General features: G+C 44.4%; 1 protein-coding gene and 2 long non-coding RNA genes across 3 annotated transcripts in view; 1 reads left to right on the top strand and 2 right to left on the bottom strand.

Annotated features, from left to right (window-relative positions):
- Positions 1-152: 152 nt before the first annotated feature.
- Positions 153-8,140, bottom strand: tex261 (testis expressed 261). The gene is made up of 6 exons (NM_001113851.1): positions 7,755-8,140; positions 4,231-4,310; positions 3,799-3,952; positions 3,122-3,189; positions 1,113-1,215; positions 153-845 (listed from the first exon to the last, which is right to left on the bottom strand). Exons 1-6 carry the CDS (start codon positions 7,822-7,824, stop codon positions 730-732), a joined length of 591 nt encoding a protein of 196 aa, NP_001107323.1. The 5' UTR covers positions 7,825-8,140; the 3' UTR covers positions 153-729.
- Positions 8,141-8,829: 689 nt separating this feature from the next.
- Positions 8,830-13,143, top strand: LOC116408422. The gene is made up of 3 exons (XR_004220913.1): positions 8,830-8,946; positions 12,046-12,200; positions 12,489-13,143. It is a non-coding gene; the product is annotated as an uncharacterized LOC116408422 (long non-coding RNA).
- A 5,099-nt stretch (positions 13,144-18,242) lies between these two features.
- Positions 18,243-20,716, bottom strand: part of LOC101732811 — a 36,969-nt gene continuing 34,495 nt past the window's right edge. The window contains exon 3 of the long non-coding RNA XR_208753.4: positions 18,243-18,562. This is a non-coding gene — a long non-coding RNA (uncharacterized LOC101732811). The remainder of the gene's footprint in view (positions 18,563-20,716) is intronic.

Genomic DNA, 20,716 nt, shown 5'->3' with positions numbered 1-20,716 from the left:
AGAAGCTAGGTACAAGATTATTAGACATCACTATTAGGATATGGCTTCTGCTTCTTCCCTTAACACAAAATACCAGTGCCAAGTTGAACAGTAATGTTATCTTTTTCCATATAGGAACACATGAGCATTTACATATATATATTATACAAGAGTATAAGAAAAAATGTATTTAATAGGGCTAGAGCACAATTATTGGCAGCATCCAACCCCCCCAAGGAGAGCCCTGATAATACCATGTATCTGTAATCTGTGCACAGCTGGAGGATTTACAAGCCAATCTGCCATACACAGTCATGAAAATATAGACTTCTCTATTGGCACTACATCAGCTGTGATAAAATTAATGCAGAACTTGGGGTTTATTTCGCTTTTAGTATGAAAGGCTACTGCTGACATTTTATTTTGTATTTCCTATTGGTAGAACGTTCAACTGTTCGATGTTTATACAAGGTTAAGTCCTGCGAGTTAACATGGTAGCGCACACTGGTTGCTTTAAAATTATCAGAGGGACAAGTCAGTGACTGGATATCCAATCAGAGCTGGAGAATGCAGTCCATCCAATCACAGCTGGAGAAACCTATCCCGGTAACCTATCCAGAAATACGTCTGTCGATCTCGTGTTGCCCTTTGGGCAACAGCTTTCTGCTCTGTGCAAACCCGGGTTCCATCTTGTTTTTGCTGCCATTTAAAGTGATTCAGCACAGTCAGTTGTCACAGGATTTATTAGGCTCAGTAGATCTTCTGCCGGCTCGGCAAGATGGCCTCCTTGATGAAAGAGAAGATAACTAGGATTCCTGAGCGCTTTCCTCTCTTGCCCTTGGTAAAATAGTTGGACACAACATCATCTGTGGAAAAGAGAAGGCAAATATTATGTAAGCAGTGGCAAAAAGGAACACACAGGCCAGTGGGGATAGCTAGGATGGGAGCATTCCTTCTCTGTATATTAAGGTATACAAGTGGGAGCTGCCATATTATTTCCCTGAGTACAGTATAAGGGTGGCAGAGAACATTCCTCTGTTTATCTGTGTATCTGAACTTGATTGGAGGTGTTTTTTTTCCCAGTCTGCTGGGGGGATGAGGTGCTAATGAAAAGCACTGGCACCAAGACTTACCACCTTGCTGAATTGTGGAGGGCAGAACGTTCTCTCCAGCGGACAAGGAAACAAAGAAGGAAAATGGGATGAGCCACAGACAGAAGGTGAAATAAGCCAGGACCTGAAAAAGAACAAGCAGAGAAGCACTTAGGCAAGAAGTAGTAAAATGATCTTTATCATTGTTTTCTGATTTAAGGTGGCCATACATGGGCCGATTGTAGCTGCAGATATCGGTCCCTTAGACCGATTCGGCAGCTTATCGGCCCGTGTAGAGGCACAAACGAAAGGCCTGCCTTAAATCGGGCAGATATTGTTCGGGCAGGTTAAAAAATTTAGTCAGATCGGGGACCGTATGGGCTCATTGATGCGGCCCCCGAACCGACTGTGCCTGTTACCGGCCCAGGGCCAAACGACTGAATTAGCCTAAATTCACCTGATATCGCCCACCCGTAGGTGGGGATATCGGGAGAAGATCTGCTTGCTTGGCAAAAATCAAATAAAACCTTCTTTACATGCCCCCCAAAATGTAGTGTGATAATGTCTTTACAAAATGCCAGAAGGGGACCTGGGTTCACAGACAGCTGACCAATGGCAAAAAAGGGCAGGCAAAGCAGTATCAGGAAGAGCCCAACTTTTGCTCACAGTATTTTAAGAACTATCAGAAAGCTATAATGCATAACATAATATTAAACACTGCTCTTTGTGCCCTCTGGAAAACTGATATTGGGACCATCAATCCCAGATATCTGTCAGTGCCCCATAGCGAAGCCATTATGACCTGGTGTAAGAGATGCTAATGTGGAACAAGCCCAGCTTGACCAGGGAATAAAAACAAGCTCTAGTGGTGTCAATCAGTGTCCTTAACAGATTAAAAATAAATCCATTCCTGAGCTTTAAGCGCCCTGTCCAGGATAATTGAAATAATGTGGAGAGATTACCTAAGTACCCTTTAATACACAATAAATACACACTAAAGGTTATGCATAAAGAAACATGGATTTATTTTTAAAAGCTACTATCCGCTTACAATTCTTGCTGAACTGTGCTTAGTACAGGGGAATCCCTATGTGCCATAGTTTTATGGTATCTCTCTGTACAGGCTATGAGCAAACTTAGGGGGCTGTTCCTGCTGAATTGTGCTTAGTACAGGGGAATCCCAATGCTGCCATAGTTTTATGGTATCTCTCTGTACAGGCTATGAGCAAACTTAGGTGGCTGTTCCTGCTGAATTGTGCTTAGTACAGGGGAATCCCTATGCTGCCATAGTTTTATGGTATCTCTCTGTACAGGCTATGAGCAAACTTAGGGGGCTGTTCCTGCTGAATTGTGCTTAGTACAGGGGAATCCCTATGCTGCCATAGTTTTATGGTATCTCTCTGTACAGGCTATGAGCAAACTTAGGGGGCTGTTCCTGCTGAATTGTGCTTAGTACAGGGGAATCCCTATGTGTTATAGTTTTATGGTATCTCTCTGTACAGGCTATGAGCAAACTTAGGGGGCTGTTCCTGCTGAATTGTGCTTAGTACTGGGGAATCCCTATGCTGCCATAGTTTTATGGTATCTCTCTGTACAGGCTATGAGCAAACTTAGGGGGCTGTTCCTGCTGAATTGTGCTTTGTACCGGGGAATCCCTATGCTGCCATAGTTTTATGGTATCTCTCTGTACAGGCTATGAGCAAATTTAGGGGAAATTATGGTATCGCTATAAGCAAACCTACTTAACTGTGCCAAATGTCAGGCAATACCTTTGCTTGTATGGCCATATCATACTAACCACTGCCTATAATAGCCATCATTCAGTCTCTATCCCAAAAGATTACCCCAAACATCCTTCTGTCACACTTTTCTAATCCTAGTACTTTTCCTTATCTTACTTCTTTACTGTCTAACTAACACCACTGTTGGTGTATTTCCAGGTTACAGCACTGCAGATAGTAACAATACAATCCCAGGGCTGGTTTAGTGGAAGCCCTTGGAGGAATGAGTAATTTTATGCCCGACGCCTTGCATTTGCTGTAATTACCTACCTCTGAGAATGGATAATATTCCTCAGCGAAGTATTGAAAAGCCAAGTAGTGATTCAGCACCACGAGAACTGTCAGGAGACATAATGGGTTTAGCTGTGAGATGCAAATGCCTTGGTTACATTACTAAGAAATATTGGTACATTTGTGGCGTGGATTAGACCTGCCTTAAATTCACTGAGGTGTAACCTGTAATAATAGTAACCCTAAACTGACAGTGCAGCCTTCTGAGATGAGCAAAGCCCCAGCGTTCCCTTTATAGCTATCAGGCTGGAGACACGGCTCTCCTGTTTCTCCCAATGGAGCTTTAGTCCAGTAACAGACTTCTAATATCCTTATCATTTACAGTAGGGGGTACATTATCCCTTATAATACATGAGTGATACTCAGAGTTCCCTGTATAACTCAGCCTGCAGCCTTGTGCCTTTATATGGGCACAGAACCCCTCAGTGACTGCTAATATCCTTATCATTTACAGTAGGGGGTACATTATCCCTTATAATACATGAGTGATACTCAGAGTTCCCTGTATAACTCAGCCTGCAGCCTTGTGCCTTTATATGGGCACAGAACCCCTCAGTGACTGCTAATATCCTTATCATTTACAGTAGGGGGTACATTATCCCTTATAATACATGAGTGATACTCAGAGTTCCCTGTATAACTGTAGTGATACTTACCGCAGGATAATATGAAGTTGGGGGATGTCAGCATTATGAAAGGAAACGTTTGCAGCAGCCCAAAGTACACTACATTAGTGAAAAGCCCGACTCCAATCATAATGGTTGGGAATTTCTCAAACAAATAGAGGCAGATGAGCACCCCTGTAGAAAACTGCAAGACATAATAATAATAATATTTAGCTATGAGCTTTAGTTTTCTTGGCACTTTGGGTTGAACCAGAACTAAAGGCAAACTACAAAGACAGGTTTCAGTGATATCTCTCCAGCTGGTGCCAGCATTGTCCTTGGCCCTAGGGCCAAACGATAGCATTAGCCCAATATTACCCACCCAAGATGGGCCTTGCCAAACGAGCAAACCTTGGCCACCTTAACACTGGTCCATGAATGATAACAAGGGAATGCAGTATTTCAGGATACAATCAAACTTACCCATATCATGTACTTTATTATACGGCTGGTGGCTACTGTGTATTCCTCTATCAGCTCTGCCAAGTAGTACAGCCCAGCAGCTGGAAGGGGAAAAAAAGTTTAATCACATTTTAACCCATAAAGCAGAGCAAAGAACAACCAGTCAGCCGAGGCTGAACTACAACTCTCACAATACACTACAGACATGATCGGATTTTTGTTAGGGAATGGAACGATGGACTGTCATATGCCCAGACGGACTCTGGTGGGTTTTGCTGTGCAGATTGGGCATACATGGTCACATGACAAGCGGAGCATTACATACATGTAATGGCAGTAACTGCATGTTCCTTTCACCCCTGCACACCGAGTCTCCATGCAGTAACATGACACTATAATCAGCCCAAGGCAACTAACCAGACATAAAACCTCCCTTATTTTTAACGAATACCAGCTCCTATGAGCAAGAACTTTGCCCCATGCGCCCTGATTGGTCCAAAGGTAAATCTTGCCACTTTCTCTTGGCACAACTCCTACCTGCATTACAGACACGGTAACATTTAGATAAAAACTGTGGGCTGCTGTATGTTGTACAATTTAAATTCTTTTAAAAATCCCTGTTATAAAAGGAATTGGGCAACATTCCTCTCCCTGGGTCACTGCAGAGTTCTATCAAAATGGCTCCTTCATCCAACCTGCTTTCCAGATGTTCCATAAAGAGAACTATGCACATTCAGTGAGGTGCTAAATTGTATAAAAACACTACAGGGCATACCTGTGGGAATGCTGGGAAAATATCATATTGTTTACTTGTCATTTAATATTTTATTATATATAATAGGTGGCAATTAGCCAAGAAACCTCAGCAAGATATTCTGTTCAAGTCCATAAAATGGAAAACACTTTAAAACAAAGGGAATTGCATATTGTCTCTGCCTGGCTGCTGTATATGTTTGTTCCCACTTTATATATGTTTCTATGTGCAAACTACAAAGTGCCTAACTGCTAGTTGATCAAGAGGAAGGCAAAAAACCCCATCTGAAGACACACAGAGCTACTAGTAGCATCTACTTGTCGTGGCTACTAAAACAGACAATTCTGATTATTTACTGATAATTGTCTCTACGTGTGTTTTAGAAGAGGCAATTCTCAGTACTGTCTATGGTACGGGATTTTCTGGCGTTTAGTAGCTGTGACAAGTAGCTGCTACTAATTAGCTCTGTTGTGTCTTCCCCTAATTTCAAAGGGGCAAAAAAGGGGGACTCCCTGACTCCAAGATGGCAATCAGACCGGTCCCTGGATCAACTTGTTCTAAGAGCTATCTCCCATAACCCTGGGTCCAGGTTTCAAAAATTCCGTGCAGGACTCTACCCTGCAGTGATTAACTCTTTCCTTCTTTATTAGGTCCTTTACATTCTTGCATTGCATTGGAATATCTATTCTGCATATATATCTATGCTTTAGTGTTTATCTACTTTAGAGATGAACCAAATCAGGTTGATCTGAATATAGAGTGTCTGAACAAATCAAGGATCCTCTCTTATGCCAACCTGGCAAGTGGATATTTATAACCCCCAGGTACTATCTATTCAGAAGACAACAAATAAACATTTTTATTTTATTTTTTTGTAGGGTGAAGATACACTGAGCTACTAGTAGCAGCTACTTTTTCACAGCTACTAGACTACAGAAAATCCCCTGCCATAGGCAATACTGAGAACTGCCTCTGCTAAAACACATGTAGAGAGATTCTCAGTAAATGATCAGCATTGTCTACTTTAGTAGCTGTGATACGTAGCTGCTACTATTAGCTCCATGTGTCACCCTTACCTATGCTAGCTTTGCTGCTTCTGTTTCCAGAGGGCTTTGTAGTGTAATCCTCATTAGTGTCAATAAGAAATGCTATTAACTCCAAGAAACATTGTACTGGGGAACTGTGTGCTGATCCAGGCAGTAAGTGCCCTGTTCTCCAGGAAAGGGGAAGAATAAACAGGGGAAGCAATACTATGGGACCATCCTCTGCCTCTAGTGTAATAGTCTGAATTTCTACAAGGTTATGGGGCAATGGGTTGGCTCTTATCCCTATTCTTAATAGTAAGTTATAGCTGATGTTGACGTGTCTCTCAGTGTGAGTATCTATAAGCTGAGAGATTAAAAGGTGTTAATGCAGCCTGTGGACTCTGCTCCTTACCCTTTAGCTGGGACAGACAACTCAAGAAAGAAAATAAAAAGATTGGGATAAAATTGCTATGTGACTAAAGGTGGCCATACACAGGCCGATTGTAGCTGCCGATATCGACAGTGCCCATTACAGTCGTTATTCCCCTATATCGTCCACCTGTAGGAAGGGATATCGGGAGAAGATCCGCTCTCTTGGCAACCTCACCAGGCAGGTGGATCTTTGTCCCTGGGGCCAAACGATTGAATTATAATGACTGTAATGGGCTCTGTCGTTCGGGGACTGCATCAACCAGCCGACGCGGTGCCCGATACGACTGAATTTTTTAACCTGCCCGGTCGATATTTGCTCGATTTCAGGCCAGATATCGGTCGGGCAGGCCAGTTGTTGTTGCCTCTACACGGGCCAATAAGATGCCGAATCGGTCCAAGGGATCTAAAGGTATGGATACCTTTATTATATGAGCCCTGCCAATGACTCAGAATCTAATACTGGCAGTATATTGGTTTCATTAAACCTTCAAAACCCAATAGGGACCAAACTGATTATACACTGCATTCCTCTTTACACTGCTCACAACAAAAACCTCATTTAGTATGAAAATAAAGATGGCCAGTCCAGTCTTTGGACTTACTATTCAACTGATAACAGAGATTACCCTATATGATGGGTTATAGGCACTTTGGGAGATTATTGAGATAAAAACAAGTGAGCAGCAGGGCTGGAAAAAAACCCATAATGGGGACTTGTCACCCTTAAAAATAATTCCAAATTCTTTTCTATTGTGCTTGTCACGCAAAATAAATTTTATTTATACTATTAAAACTATATGAATCTTGTCTCCTTCACAATGATAGAAAGCAGACAGGGGCTATATTGTAAACATTGTTATTAAGACAAGCTTTGCATCTTCCAGTTAGTAGAGATGGGGAATGTGAGGGAGGCAGTGACATCTAGAAAGTGCAGAATGTAAAGTGAAACTGCCGGCCCCACCTCTTTGCCTAAGGTATAAGGGGGGGGAGCAGGCAATAGATGACTGACGGCAGAGATTTTTAAATACCTTTATAACAGGTGTGGATGTTTTCATAAAATAAGAAGTTGGGTTTCATGTTTAATTTGCAAATTTGATGTTAACTGTATAGCTTATGTCTGGGCGACAGGTCGCCTTTAATTACAACAAGCCCTGACTGTGGTTAAACTTTGCCTTGCCAGGGATGGAAGAGGATGTAGAAGTGAGAGAGGCTGTTTCTCCTGTTTCAAGAAAGCAATGACAATACCAGAGCAGGCCGGCGCTGGCTGGGACAAGCAGTAGTTACACAGATACTAAATTCATTCCATATAAACAAGTGCTTGAAGGGAAACTCACCAATCGCCAGAGTGACAAAGGCCACCTGAACAAACAAGGAGAGCCAGCTGAGTATATAGATGAACCACATCCTGGCGCTGCTGTGCCCGGCACCCTCTCCAGATACTCAGCCGCCAAAGCACGGGGGTCTCCGGCCAACGTCAGTCTGTGTATCAGACCCAATGTGATGCCCCCACCCTACACACCCCAATGAGGCACCCACACTCCCCTCTCAGAGCTAAACAAGAGCTTTCAGCCTTACACTAACTTATTCTCACATTAATACTCCCATGCAGCAGCATCTACTGAGCCCTTAGTCTCCCCCCCAGTCTCCTCACCTCCTATCTCTCACCCTGCACTAATGTTCCACAGGCAATAAGGCTTTGTTTGCCCCTGTAGCTGCCCACTCACCCCTGCACCAGTCACAGGCCTATCCCCCTCAATACCCCCTGCTTTCCCTTCCTGCTACCCCACCTGAAATCCCTACTACCCACTCAGGCCTACAGTCACTACCCCTGCACTGCCCTAGCAACTACACACAGCAGACCCTGCTACTACCCCTTTACACACAGCAGACCCTGCTACTACCCCTTTACACTCAGCAGACCCTGCTACTACCCCTTTACACTCAGCAGACCCTGCTACTACCCCTTTACACACAGCAGACCCTGCTACTACCCCTTTACTCTCAGCAGACCCTGCTACTACCCCTTTACACTCAGCAGACCCTGCTACTACCCCTTTACTCTCAGCAGACCCTGCTACTACCCCTTTACTCTCAGCAGACCCTGCTACTACCCCCTCACTCCCACCAGCTCCTGCACTTATTTCCCAGCTAATTCACCTCAACCTGCAGCCCCTGCCCTGACTCGTCCGTCCCTCCCTCCCGTTCCGCAGTACTCCCGGCCCTTGCACTTTCCCTCTCTCACAAGTTCCTGTCCCTGCTCCCAGCCTCTCCCTCCAGCAAGGCAGCTGGACACCTAACCATAGAGCGGGAGCGTCACACGGAAACCATAGAGTGGAAAGTACACATACTTCCGGTTTGCGGCGATAAGGCAAACTGGGGACGGTCTACTGCGCGTAACCATAGAGACATGCGGAAGGAGCGGTAGCCATTTTAGATTTGGGCAAACAGTAGCGCTACAGACAGTCTTCGGGAATGTTTTGCTCTGTCTATAAAGAGGCACAGCTGCTTACTATTTCCTATACTGGGGTATCTAAGGGTTCTATAGTAAAAATATTTGCCTCAGGAATGGACTAAATATATAGAGTAAGTTCTTGGGCAGGAGTGAGGGATATAAGCTCTGTGACTGTAATGTGATATTAATGTGAGATTGATAAAGATAAAATATCCCTATGTGTGACAGTGATTAGGGGCCACTGGGCTTGCTGCTTATGTGTCACTCTGAGAGGCAAATATAGAGATTAGCCATGAGAGAATGTGTCCCGCTAAGCATCTTGGGTAGGTTTGTGAGGTATGGAAGTGAAAGAAAGGATTTTGTGCCCATTAGCGCAGTGATCCCCAACATGTTTTACCCATGAGCCACGTTCAAATGTGAAGAAAGTTGGAGAGGAACACAAGCATGAAAAATGTTTCAGGGGGTGCAAAATAAGGGCTGTGATTGGCTATTTGGCAGCTCTAAAACCAGTGCAGTTATCATCAAAATGAAATAATCAGCCCTGTAGCATCGGTTTATGTGATAGGCCAGCCTCATTTTCTAACCCCTATGCTCAGCTTCCCCACAGCTGCCCAGAGCCCACTGAGCATGTGCAGTGTCACAGACACTTTCCAAGATGGGGGAGCTCCTGTGACAAGTTTGAAGCCTCGGATCTTTGCTGCTATTGCCATGCTGAAACTTTAGGCTGGTGCAGTAAGTTCAGTATATAAAATATACAGTAACATTTTAAGCCACATTCATGTTTAGGGTTTAGTTCTCTTTTAAGTCAGAATCTGCCAGTCATTTATGCCTGCGACTTGGTATTCCAGACATCATTGGGCCCCAGTCAGGTTGCCACTGCCAGCTTTTCTTGAAAAAGTCAGCCTTCCTATATATCTATCTTTCTTCCCCATTATTGGCAATGGGATCAAGCATCATTTTTAATGTTAAAGTGTCAACCCTAATTAGATAAATAGATGAAATAGGGTTACCCCGGCCTTCCTATATATTTATCTCTCTTCCCTGTTGATAACATTGGGGTCTTGCAATACTAGCCAGGTGGCAACCCTAGGCCCCAGTAACCGGGGTTCCCGGGAGCCCAGGACTTTTGTTTGTATGTTTATTGTCCATCTTGAGATAGGAGGGGAAAAATACTGATCCAACTTTCTCTTTAAAGGGGTGGTTCACCTTTAAGTTTACTTTTAGTATATTAATGAATGGCCAATTATAAACAACTTTTATATTGGTTTTGATTATTTTATTTTATAGTTTTTGAATTATTTGCCTTCTTCTAACTCTTTCCAACTTTCATATGGGGGTCACTGACCCTGGCTCCCATAAAACTATTGCTCCGTGAGGCCACAATTCTAATGGCATTCTTAATTTTTATTACTTATTTTTCTAGGCAGGTCCTCTCCTATTCTATCATTCAAACCACACCCTGGTTGCTAACGTAACGAACCCTAGAAACCAGATATCACCTAAAATTCCAAACTGGAGAGTTGCCGAACAAAAAGTAAAATAATTAAAAAAACACAAAAAATGAAGACCAATTGTAAACTGTCTCAGAATATTACTCTCAACATCATACTGAAGGTTAACACAAAGGTTAAATATGGGCCTAGGGCATTAGATTTCATATAAAAATATATATATTAAAAAAATTCATAAATGAAGGAAATATTTGTCCCAAAAGCTAAAACGACACCCTGACCTTATTGTTTCATTGCATTGGGTGCCAGGGTGTTTAACTAGCAACCTAAAAAGTTTTCTCAAACTCCTTTTTCTGAGGTCAGACTATTTGTCAGTGCCCTCCCCCCCCCCGGTAAATCGCACACAGGCTGAGGTGTATGCCACTTAGTGGGCACCTGAAATCACTTTGGAATTCTGGGAAATACACTGCGAAATGGGTAAACACCATGGCAATTAGCAACTATATTGGCACATAGTGGCAGTATAGTAAATAAACCCTAAAACTCCAAACTTAATATTACAGTTCATCCTAAATTTATGCTATATTATAATATTATGAAACTATTGTGTCTTAAGATGGCCAAATTAGCGGACCTTCTCCCTAATTTGGTTGTTTGGCCCCAGAGCAGTTATAGGCGCCGTCAGTTCAGGGGCCGCATCAACAAGCCCATGTGGTCCCTGATCAGACTGAAAAATCAAACCTGCCCCATTGAGATCTGGCTGATTTCAGACGGCGGGTATATGGGCCATTGGACCAAGGCTGCATCAACGGGCGATACGGTCCCCAATCCGATGGAAAAATCGATCAAGATTGGCAGGTTTGCCGAATTGGTCCATCAGGCCAATTCGGCGTGTATGGGCACCTCCAACGAGCCTAAAATTGGCCAGATCTTGATCAGGCAGGTTTGATGCTCCCATCGGATGGGGGGACCGTATCAACGTGTTGATATAGTCCCTGGTCCAATGGCCCATATACCCACTGTCTGGCCCTAGGGCCAAACGATCAAATTAGCCCAATATCGCCCACCATAGGTGGGCATATTACGAAATGATCCTCTCATTTGGCGACCTCGCCAAACTAGCAGATTGGGCCACGTATGAGCACCTTTCAAGGCCTGCCTGTAAGTCCTGCACATAAACAATGTGTTTCTAAGCTGATACCCTCAGAGAGCCAGTAACTATGCATGGAGCTGAGGTGTCAGAGATATTGTTGTTCTTCAAAAGAGATGGATTGATGGGCAGGGCTAAGTGACCAAGGGCAGAATGGCCAGCGCTGAATATCTCAATATTCTCAGTAGAAATGTAGGCTAATTGCCACATAGTACAATCTACTCATGTTACTTGCAACCATTTTCATCAAGACTCACCAGGGGTTGTTGAGAGGAATGGGGCAGCTGGACCAGGGCACTAAATGCATTGTGGTATTATTTTTAGCAGAAAGTGGGCAAGATTTCATGTGGATTGGAAGGTTCATGGTCGGGCAGATTGCCCCTACTATTAATAAAATGTGTTTTATAGGATCTGTCTTTAAGACTTTCAGAACACATTGTGGCTGTTCTTGCTGAAATGTCCTTAATAGAGGATAGTACCAATGCTAATAGAATTTAATGGTATTTCAGGTTACAGGCTATATGTTATCCTAGGGGTTGTTACTGATCCTTCTAATTTGTATCTGTTTTCAGCCAGACCCAGGTTCCATTTGCAACGTCAAATGCAATCTTGCCCCTAGGTCACACCCACTAATAACAACTTGGAATTGAATTATAACACAAAAGGAGGACTGTGGGAGGAGAGAAGAATGGCTTTGGGCAGGGAAAACTGGACAATGGCATCCAAGGTAAGTCAGAAACAGCATGGTGAGTCAGTAACACCTTCATATAAGCTGGGGGGGGGGGTTACAGTTCATACAGATTGTACAGTTCCCCCTTATATTTTTTTTATTAAAGAAACAGAAAGAGAAAGTAAAACATGAAGGTATGGTGGCTCTATAAGTGCAATTAATGTATTTCAACCACATCTAAAGAATCCCATTTCCTATCTTAAATGCTGATTGTGAAGGAAGTTAAACTGCAAAGTATATGGGGCATTGCTGGAGTTTGGTGACCCTGTTTTACCCTTCTCCTAGGACTGGCAAAATGTAGATGTGAATAAACTGCGGAGGCGCTGAGCCGTGCCTAACTCTGCTAGACAGAAAGTGCCGCGGTGCGAGGTACATGGTAAATAGAGACAAAATTAGGATGCCTTGTTCTAATAGTGTCAGAAATGCGCATGAGAGTGTATGAAGCACGGTGTGAATAAAATATGACTCTCTTCTCATCTTCTCCGCACCAACCCCTGCTATGAGGAGGGGACCGGGAGGTGAAAATGTAATGGATGTGAAAAGGATAGCATTATTTCTTCCTGAGCCAGAGCCCTGTGCAGAATTAGCCAAGGGAAGGCTTTTAGGCCTAAGGGCAGGCAAATGTTTTGGGGAGAGAGACCATCTGTAGCCCTGCGGTCAGGGGTAAAACTGCCATCTGTACCCTGGGGCCCAACTGGCACAGTTGTGATTTACAAGCAGCTAAAAATAGTCAGAGGTTTAATGGCAATCCAGAAAATACATTTCTTGCCCCCCAAAGCCAGGAAATGCCCATGAACACATGTCCATTCCATAGTGTAAAGGTGGGCCATAAGAACTGCTATCCTAGACCCTGCTGGCAGCTTATTGGCCTATTGTTTAGTCACAGCCCTACAGCCTGATCAGTATTAAAGCAATACTGTCATGAGAAAACACGCTTTTTTCAAAACCCATCAGTTAATAGAGCTTCTCCAGCAGAATCCTGCATTGTAATCTGTTTTTCCCATGGGGCTAGCCATATTCTTAATTTCCCAGGGTGCCACAGCCATGTGACCTGTGCTCTGATAAACTTCAGGCACACTTTACTGTTGCCCTGCAAGTTGGAGCGATATCCCCCCCCTCACCCCCAGCAGCCGATCAGCAGAACAATGGGAAGGGAGCAAGATAGCAGCTCCCAGTAGGTATCAGAATAGCACTCAATAGTAAGAAATCCAAGTCCGGCTTGGGACTCCTCCAGTTACATAGGAGTAGGAGAAACAATAGGTTAGCTGAAAGCAGTTCTAATGTGTAGCGCTGGCTCCTTCTGAAAGTTCAGACTCAGGCACACTTTACTGCTGCGCTGCAAGTTGGAGTGATATCCCCCCCTCACCCCCAGCAGCCGATCAGCAGAACAATGGGAAGGGAGCAAGATAGCAGCTCCCAGTAGGTATCAGAATAGCACTCAATACTAAGAAATCCAAGTCCGGCTTGGGACTCCTCCAGTTACATGGGAGTAGGAGAAACAATAGGTTAGCTGAAAGCAGTTCTAATGTGTAGTGCTGGCTCCTTCTGAAAGCTCAGACTCAGGCACACTTTACTGCTGCGCTGCAAGTTGGAGTGATATCCCCCCCTCACCCCCAGCAGCCGATCAGCAGAACAATGGGAAGGGAGCAAGATAGCAGCTCCTAGTAGGTATCAGAATAGCACTCAATACTAAGAAATCCAAGTCCGGCTTGGGACTCCTCCAGTTACATGGGAGTAGGAGAAACAATAGGTTAGCTGAAAGCAGTTCTAATGTGTAGCGCTGGCTACTTCTGAAAGTTCAGACTCAGGCACACTTTACTGCTGTGCTGCAAGTTGGAGTGATATCCCCCCCTCACCCCCAGCAGCCGATCAGCAGAACAATGGGAAGGGAGCAAGATAGCAGCTCCCAGTAGGTATCACTTTACTGCTGTGCTGCAAGTTGGAGTGATATCCCCCGCTCACCCCCAGCAGCCGGTCAGCAGAACAATGGGAAGGGAGCAAGATAGCAGCTCCCAGTAGGTATCAGAATAGCACTCAATACTAAGAAATCCAAGTCCGGCTTGGGACTCCTCCAGTTACATGGGAGTAGGAGAAACAATAGGTTAGCTGAAAGCAGTTCTAATGTGTAGCGCTTGCTCCTTCTGAAAGCTCAGACTCAGGCACACTTTACTGCTGCGCTGCAAGTTGGAGTGATATCCCCCCCCCCCCTCACCCCCAGCAGCCGATCAGCAGAACAATGGGAAGGGAGCAAGATAGCAGCTCCCAGTAGGTATCAGAATAGCACTCAATAGTAAGAAATCCAAGTCCGGCTTGGGACTCCTCCAGTTACATGGGAGTAGGAGAAACAATAGGTTAGCTGAAAGCAGTTCTAATGTGTAGCGCTGGCTGAAAGCTCAGACTCAGGCACAAGGCACTGAGATGGCGCCTACACACCAATATTACAGCTACAAATACATTTGTTGGTTCAAGAATAAAAGGTTAAATGGCAGAGGGAATTATTTGCTGTTTAACAGTGTCATTTAGAAATAAAAAGTACCCCATAAACATGATGACAGTATCCCTTTAAGAAATTTGGGGTTTTGCAAGTAACCCCTTGAAATTAGGCCCAGCACCCTCCCAGTTGCACCCTCAATCCACCCACTAGTGCCCCTGGACCGCCTAGATATCCCATCCTTCACAGCCAGCCTCCCTTCATTTTCCTCAGTCTTTTCCTCTACTGCATTGTTTATTTGTCCAGCAATGAAAGCTGTGGGGTTAATGTAGGTGGGGGATTTGATCTACTTGTAGAAACTCATAGCAACCAGGAGATAGCATTTACTGACATCTCATTGGTTGCTATGGGCACCTAGATCTGCAGTAAATTCTGTACTTGTTTGTGTCAGTATTAGTCCCTTGAGCTGGTTGATGTAGAAGCTGGTGAATTTGCCAGTGATTGGTTATAAGGGGCCCATTTTTGCAGCATGAAGGCCAGGAGCAGTTGCTGGCACCCCCCCCCTAAGGTGAAGTTCATGGGGTTACCAGGCATTTTATCCCAGAAGGGCACAATTTGCATTTTCTCTCAGCGGCGACATTGCATGACCAACGCGGTTTAAAATGCTGTCTGTCATAGAGATGTGTGCCAGCACTGACCTCATTACTGTGCCCCCGGCCATCTTGCCAGCATCCGCTTGACTTTAATGAGGCGGCTAAACATAACGAGCCAATGAGAATATTGCGCCTTAACTGTTGCACTGCCAGGGAGGGCAACTAACATTAGAATAGGGAAACAGGATGGGTAGTATCAGTTCAAGGGAGAGGTCACCTCAAAGTCATTTATAGGCCAGAGCACAGGACAAATTGTGGCAAACATAACCATCAATGCACTACCTTCACTTATTTCTGGATCATTATGCCCCCCGTGTCCCCTGTAGCTTTCTTATGGGGCAATATTATACTCCTCTAAATATAGAATTGTACTTTAGGGAAGGATTGTACTTTAAAAAGTTGTGTTTTTGACTGATTTATTGAGAAATTACCCCAAAAACCTACCAGTCCCACCCATCTGTCCCACTTCCTGCTGGCTTCTTTCCCAGGCTGCGCAGGGGGGCCGGCGGCACTCAGCACACTGCATTAAAGGATAGGAACCAATCAGCAGCTAGGCTGACCTGATAGGGAACTGATGCGTCTCTTTGGTGTGTGACTGCAGGACTGTGATTGGCTATCCCCCTCTTACTGTGTTTCTGGCAGGGACCATTAGGACATGCCCACCCCTTTATTTGAAACACAGACAGGGACCTGAGAGGATCTATAGGGAGCTCCAATAAAGGGGTCATTTTTACAAATAATAACCAGCACCATATATTATGCACTGTGGGGCCCCCACTGTTTCTGGGCTACCACCCCGCCAGGAGAGGTCCGTTGTATTGTTTTTTAGAATGTCCCATGATCCTTTACATAGAAGTGCATATGATATATATATCCAATAGACTGGTTGTATTTATACACATTTTAGGGTTCTATCAAACTATATTTGGTCACTGTAGTGAAAACACAGAGCTACTAGTAGCAGCTACTTGTCACGGCTACTAAAATAGCCAGTGCTGATCATTTACTGATAATTGCCCTACGTGTGTTTTAGCAGAGGCAATTCTCAGTATTGTCTATGGCAGGGGAATTTCTGGTGTTTAGTAGCTGCTACTAATTAGTTCCATATGACTTTGCCCTAACAGCATGGCTATCCCTCCTAATTTGCAGAACTGCCATAATATCCCACTTGTTCTGGGCCCAATACGCCTGCAGAATATATGATCAAGCTCAGTGGCCAAAACACATGAACAATTTGCCCTCCCCAGCGATGCAGAGCATCTGTGCCATGAAAGGGTTAAGTGATGATCTCTCCAACTCGTCCATTAAGGGTGCTGGGAACAAGGTGTTTATCACAAGTGCAGCTCATCCCGCCTGTTTGGACCAATTAACACTTCTAGGCATGGTGTGTGCAGAGCATTTCACGTCTCATTGGCTCTGCATAACCCTTTTCACAACACCCCAAATTCACACCTCTACCACTGAACTCTTAACCTCCTTATCTCTTGCAAATCCGCTCTCCTACTGCTGCGCTAAAGTAACATGTGTACTGAACTAACCTGCAGGGGGCGCTCATTAGGCCGCTGCATCCCTAATGTCTGTGTGGGGGAGCAGAGCCCTTTAACCAGACTCCAAGGCTAAAGTACCCCATCTTCTTGATATTCCTTATTTTTGTGTCTGGTCATGTGACCCTTTATAATAATTACAGGCATGGAAACCCATTAACCAGAAAGTTATAAGCAAATAATTGAAATTTTTGAAACTGATTTCCTTCTTCTCCTTAATAATAAAACAGTAACTTGTACTTGATCCCAACTATAATATAATTAATTTTTATTGGGGGCAAATAATGTTTAAATAATTTTTTAGTAGATTTAAGGTATGGAGATCCAAATTACAGAAAGACCCCTGATACGGAAAACTTCAGGTCTCGAGCATTCTGGATAACAGGCCTGATACCTGTACAAGGTATTGGTTGTTGTTAGGGCATTTATGCATTACTATGTAAGCGGGAACTACCATATTTTAGGCTTCCAAATGGGGGTCACTGACCCCAGCAGCCCATAAACTATTGCTCTGTGAGGCTACAGTTTTATTGTTGTCATTTTTTAATACTTATCGTTCTATTCAGCTCCTCTCCTATTGATATTTTGGTATCTTATTAAACCACTGCCTGGTTGCTAGGGTAATTTGGACACTAGCAACCAGTTAGTTGCTCAAATTCCAAACTGGAGAACCTCTAAACAGAACAACCTACGGTGAAAATTTGGGAAAATGGTTATTGGTTCTCGAAGATACACGTGGAAGCCCAGACTGAAGGTCAGTTAGGGGGGCAATTTGGGGTGAATATGCATATTGCAGAATGTCCAGCTTGTGCTTTGGGTGGGTCGTGAGTGGACTTCTTGATGAGTGGTCGTGAGTGGACTTCTTGATGCCTGAGATTTTATGCTCTCATTTGAAAACCACTGATTCTTATTCTGTTCCTTATCTTTGCATAAAACTCAGTTTATTTTTTCTCATATATTGAATTAGAACTCAAATAGCTTTATTTGAATTTATTGTGTATCCTTTGTGCAGCACAAATTTTTGTACTCTTTTCTTGCTTGTGGGCTGAAGCCTGCCCACTCCGATCAATATTGTTGGGGTTGGCATCCCTAGTATGGACCAAAGCACTGGATTGGGGACCCAGCCTGTCAATGGAAACAACATTTCTGGATACTCACTATTACAACAAGGTGGCAATATATTTTGTATACTGTCTAGCCTCATTCTGAACAAAGTTCAGGTCTGGGAATTCATCAGTGGCAGAAGTTGTTATGGGGCAGAAGGAGCGCCATCTCTTGGCAGAACACTGGAACTTTCCTTTCCCACGGAGGAACAAATAAGGCACCTGTAATGTGTTAATATCAAATATAACGAGTGACATACTCGTTATTATAGGAACATAGTGTAGAAACCATTTTCATTGTTGTCAAAATAAAAGAAACCGAGTACAGGATTTTTTTATTACATTAAAAGTTAAAGAATTAACATTTTCACCCAGTGAATGAATACTGCAAGAGTGAGTCCACCATTATCAAACAGTTGCCCCCAACTTTCTGCTCCCATCCAAATTCTTGTCATTTAACCAGGCTCCACCCTTGTAGACGGCGAGTTCTCTCCAAGAATCAGCCAATCAAAAGAGTGATCATTTCACAACAGGTTGGGAAGTCATCAATGTATCCTATACATTCCCCATTCATGATCCGATCCAGCATGACAGTTCTGCCACGGGATGTGCTGCACTATAGGAACATCTAAAAAAGAAAAGGAGGGCATTAGGTTCAAACTCATGGCACTGAATAATGGCAGGTTTGAATGCGACTATATCGGATAGACTTGATTTTTCATCGAATTGGGGACCGCACCGGCTCATTGATACAGTCCTCGTTCCGACTTTTCCTATATACTTCATTGCAATGCGATCATTTGGCCCTAGCACAATATCACCCAACCAAAGTGGGTATATTGGGGGAAAGATTTGCTCATTTGGCAACCTCCCCATACGAGCAAATCTTACCATGTATGGCCACCTTTACTCTTATTTCCTCTCCATTTTTTCTTTTCTCTTTGTTTATTCAGTCTATTCCCTCACATTCTGTTTTTGTCCTTCCCTTTCTCCATTTCAATAAAGGCATGTTAACTCTTTCAGGATTCTCCAAGTTTTGACCCAGCTCTCCCAGCCCAGTAACAGGCCTTTCACATCTCATTGCAGTGAATTTTACATTCATACAGCGTAAGGGGTGTGATTGGGGTGTAACTGGGCATGACTAAAATCCTTCTGGAATTATGTTTCAGGAGTCTGACCTCTCTGTGGGCCCTTTGACACCTAGGATAAGTGGGGTTTCCCTTGTGAGCTACTCCAACCATGACAGTTTATTAATATTTACAATATATATATATGAAGTCATTTCTTTTTTTTGTTAGCTTTTGTACCCTGTACCTAAAGCCAACCCCTATCTCAGTCCCCACCAGGGATTCGTCTCTCCTCCCTGTGTGCTCAGGTATCATGAAAAGATGGTAAAAGACATGCTTATTCACAGGGCTGGAATTTAGGGTAGGCAGCCGAGTTATGTTCCTAGGGTTCTAGCACCCCCAAACTGTTGTGCCCTAGTCATGTGCCTCTTTAGCCTATCCCTAATTCCAGCTCTGTGGGTTCTATAAGTTTAGGGAGGGTTGGAGGCATTTATATAGATATAGGGTTGCCCTACAGGTGGGGAATAGGAGGTGACACAGGGGCAGGGAAATGAGAAGAGAGGGGCAGGAAATGGGTAGTGTAGGTGAGGAAATGGGTGGTGTGGGTGAGGAAATGGGTGGTGTGGGTGTGGTGTGGGTGAGGAAATGGGTGGTGTGGGTGAGGAAATGGATGGTGTGGGTGAAGAAATGGGTAGTGTGGGTGAGGAAATGGGTGGTGTGGGTGAGAAAATGGGTGGTGTGGGTGGGGAAATGGGTGGTGTGGGTGAGGAAATGGGTGGTGTGGGTGAGAAAATGGGTGGTGTGGGTGAGGAAATGGGTAGTGTGGGTGAGGAAATGGGTAGTGTGGGTGAAGAAATGGGTAGTGTGGGTGAGGAAATGGGTGGTGTGGGTGAGGAAATGGGTGGTGTGGGTGAGAAAATGGGTGGTGGGGGTGGGGAAATGGGTGGTGTGGGTGAGGAAATGGGTGGTGTGGGTGAGAAGATGGGTGGTGTGGAAATTGGTGGTGTGGGTGAGGAAATGGGTGGTGTGGGTGAGGAAATGGGTGGTGTGGGTGAGAAAATGGATGGTGTGGGTGGGGAAATGGGTGGTGTGGGTGAGGAAATGGTGATGTGGGTGAGGAAATGGGTGGTGTGGGTGAGGAAATGGGTAGTGTGGGTGGGGAAATGGGTGGTGTGGGTGGAGAAATGGGTGGTGTGGGTGGGGAAATGGGTGGTATGGGTGAGGATATGGGTGGTGTGGGTGAGGAAATGGGTGATGTGGGTGAGGAAATGGGTGGTGTGGGTGAGGAAATGGGTAGTGTGGGTGAGGAAATGGGTAGTGTGGGTGGGAAATGGGTGGTGTGGGTGAGGAAATGGGTAGTGTGGGTGGGGAAATGGACAGGGAATAGGCAGTGACCCCTGAATCATTAGAGTTGGTCCATGTCCGACTGTCGCTGGTCCTGCCTCATCTGATGTCCTCCTGTGATCCAATGGAGAACATGGAAGGAAAATGAAAGGATCTGTGGTACAACAAAGCTTCTAGGCTGCAGGTTGGCACAGAGCTACTGGGAACACACGTGTTAAGCATGTATTCTGCACAAGCAAACATGCTCCTCATACAATCTATTATGGATTAAACTAAGTACATGAGAGATGGAAAGGGGTTTAGGATTAGGAGTAGTGAGCAAGCTTGGAAAGAGCATTGGAGTTGGGCAGCTGCTACAGAGCAGACATAAT

Source organism: Xenopus tropicalis, chromosome 1 (assembly GCF_000004195.4).
Source record: "Xenopus tropicalis strain Nigerian chromosome 1, UCB_Xtro_10.0, whole genome shotgun sequence".
NCBI lineage: Eukaryota > Metazoa > Chordata > Amphibia > Anura > Pipidae > Xenopus > Xenopus tropicalis.
This window is presented reverse-complemented; position numbering and strand designations above follow the sequence as displayed.

Excerpts from the sequence above, each read along its gene's own strand:
- tex261 (NM_001113851.1), bottom strand. The coding sequence starts at position 7,824 with ATGTGGTTCATCTATATACTCAGCTGGCTCTCCTTGTTTGTTCAGGTG. Across the intron at positions 4,311-7,754 it reads CTTTGTCACTCTGGCGATTG|CTGCTGGGCTGTACTACTTG; the intron begins GTGAGTTTCCCT and ends TTCCCCTTCCAG. Across the intron at positions 3,953-4,230 it reads TAATAAAGTACATGATATGG|TTTTCTACAGGGGTGCTCAT; the intron begins GTAAGTTTGATT and ends TATGTCTTGCAG.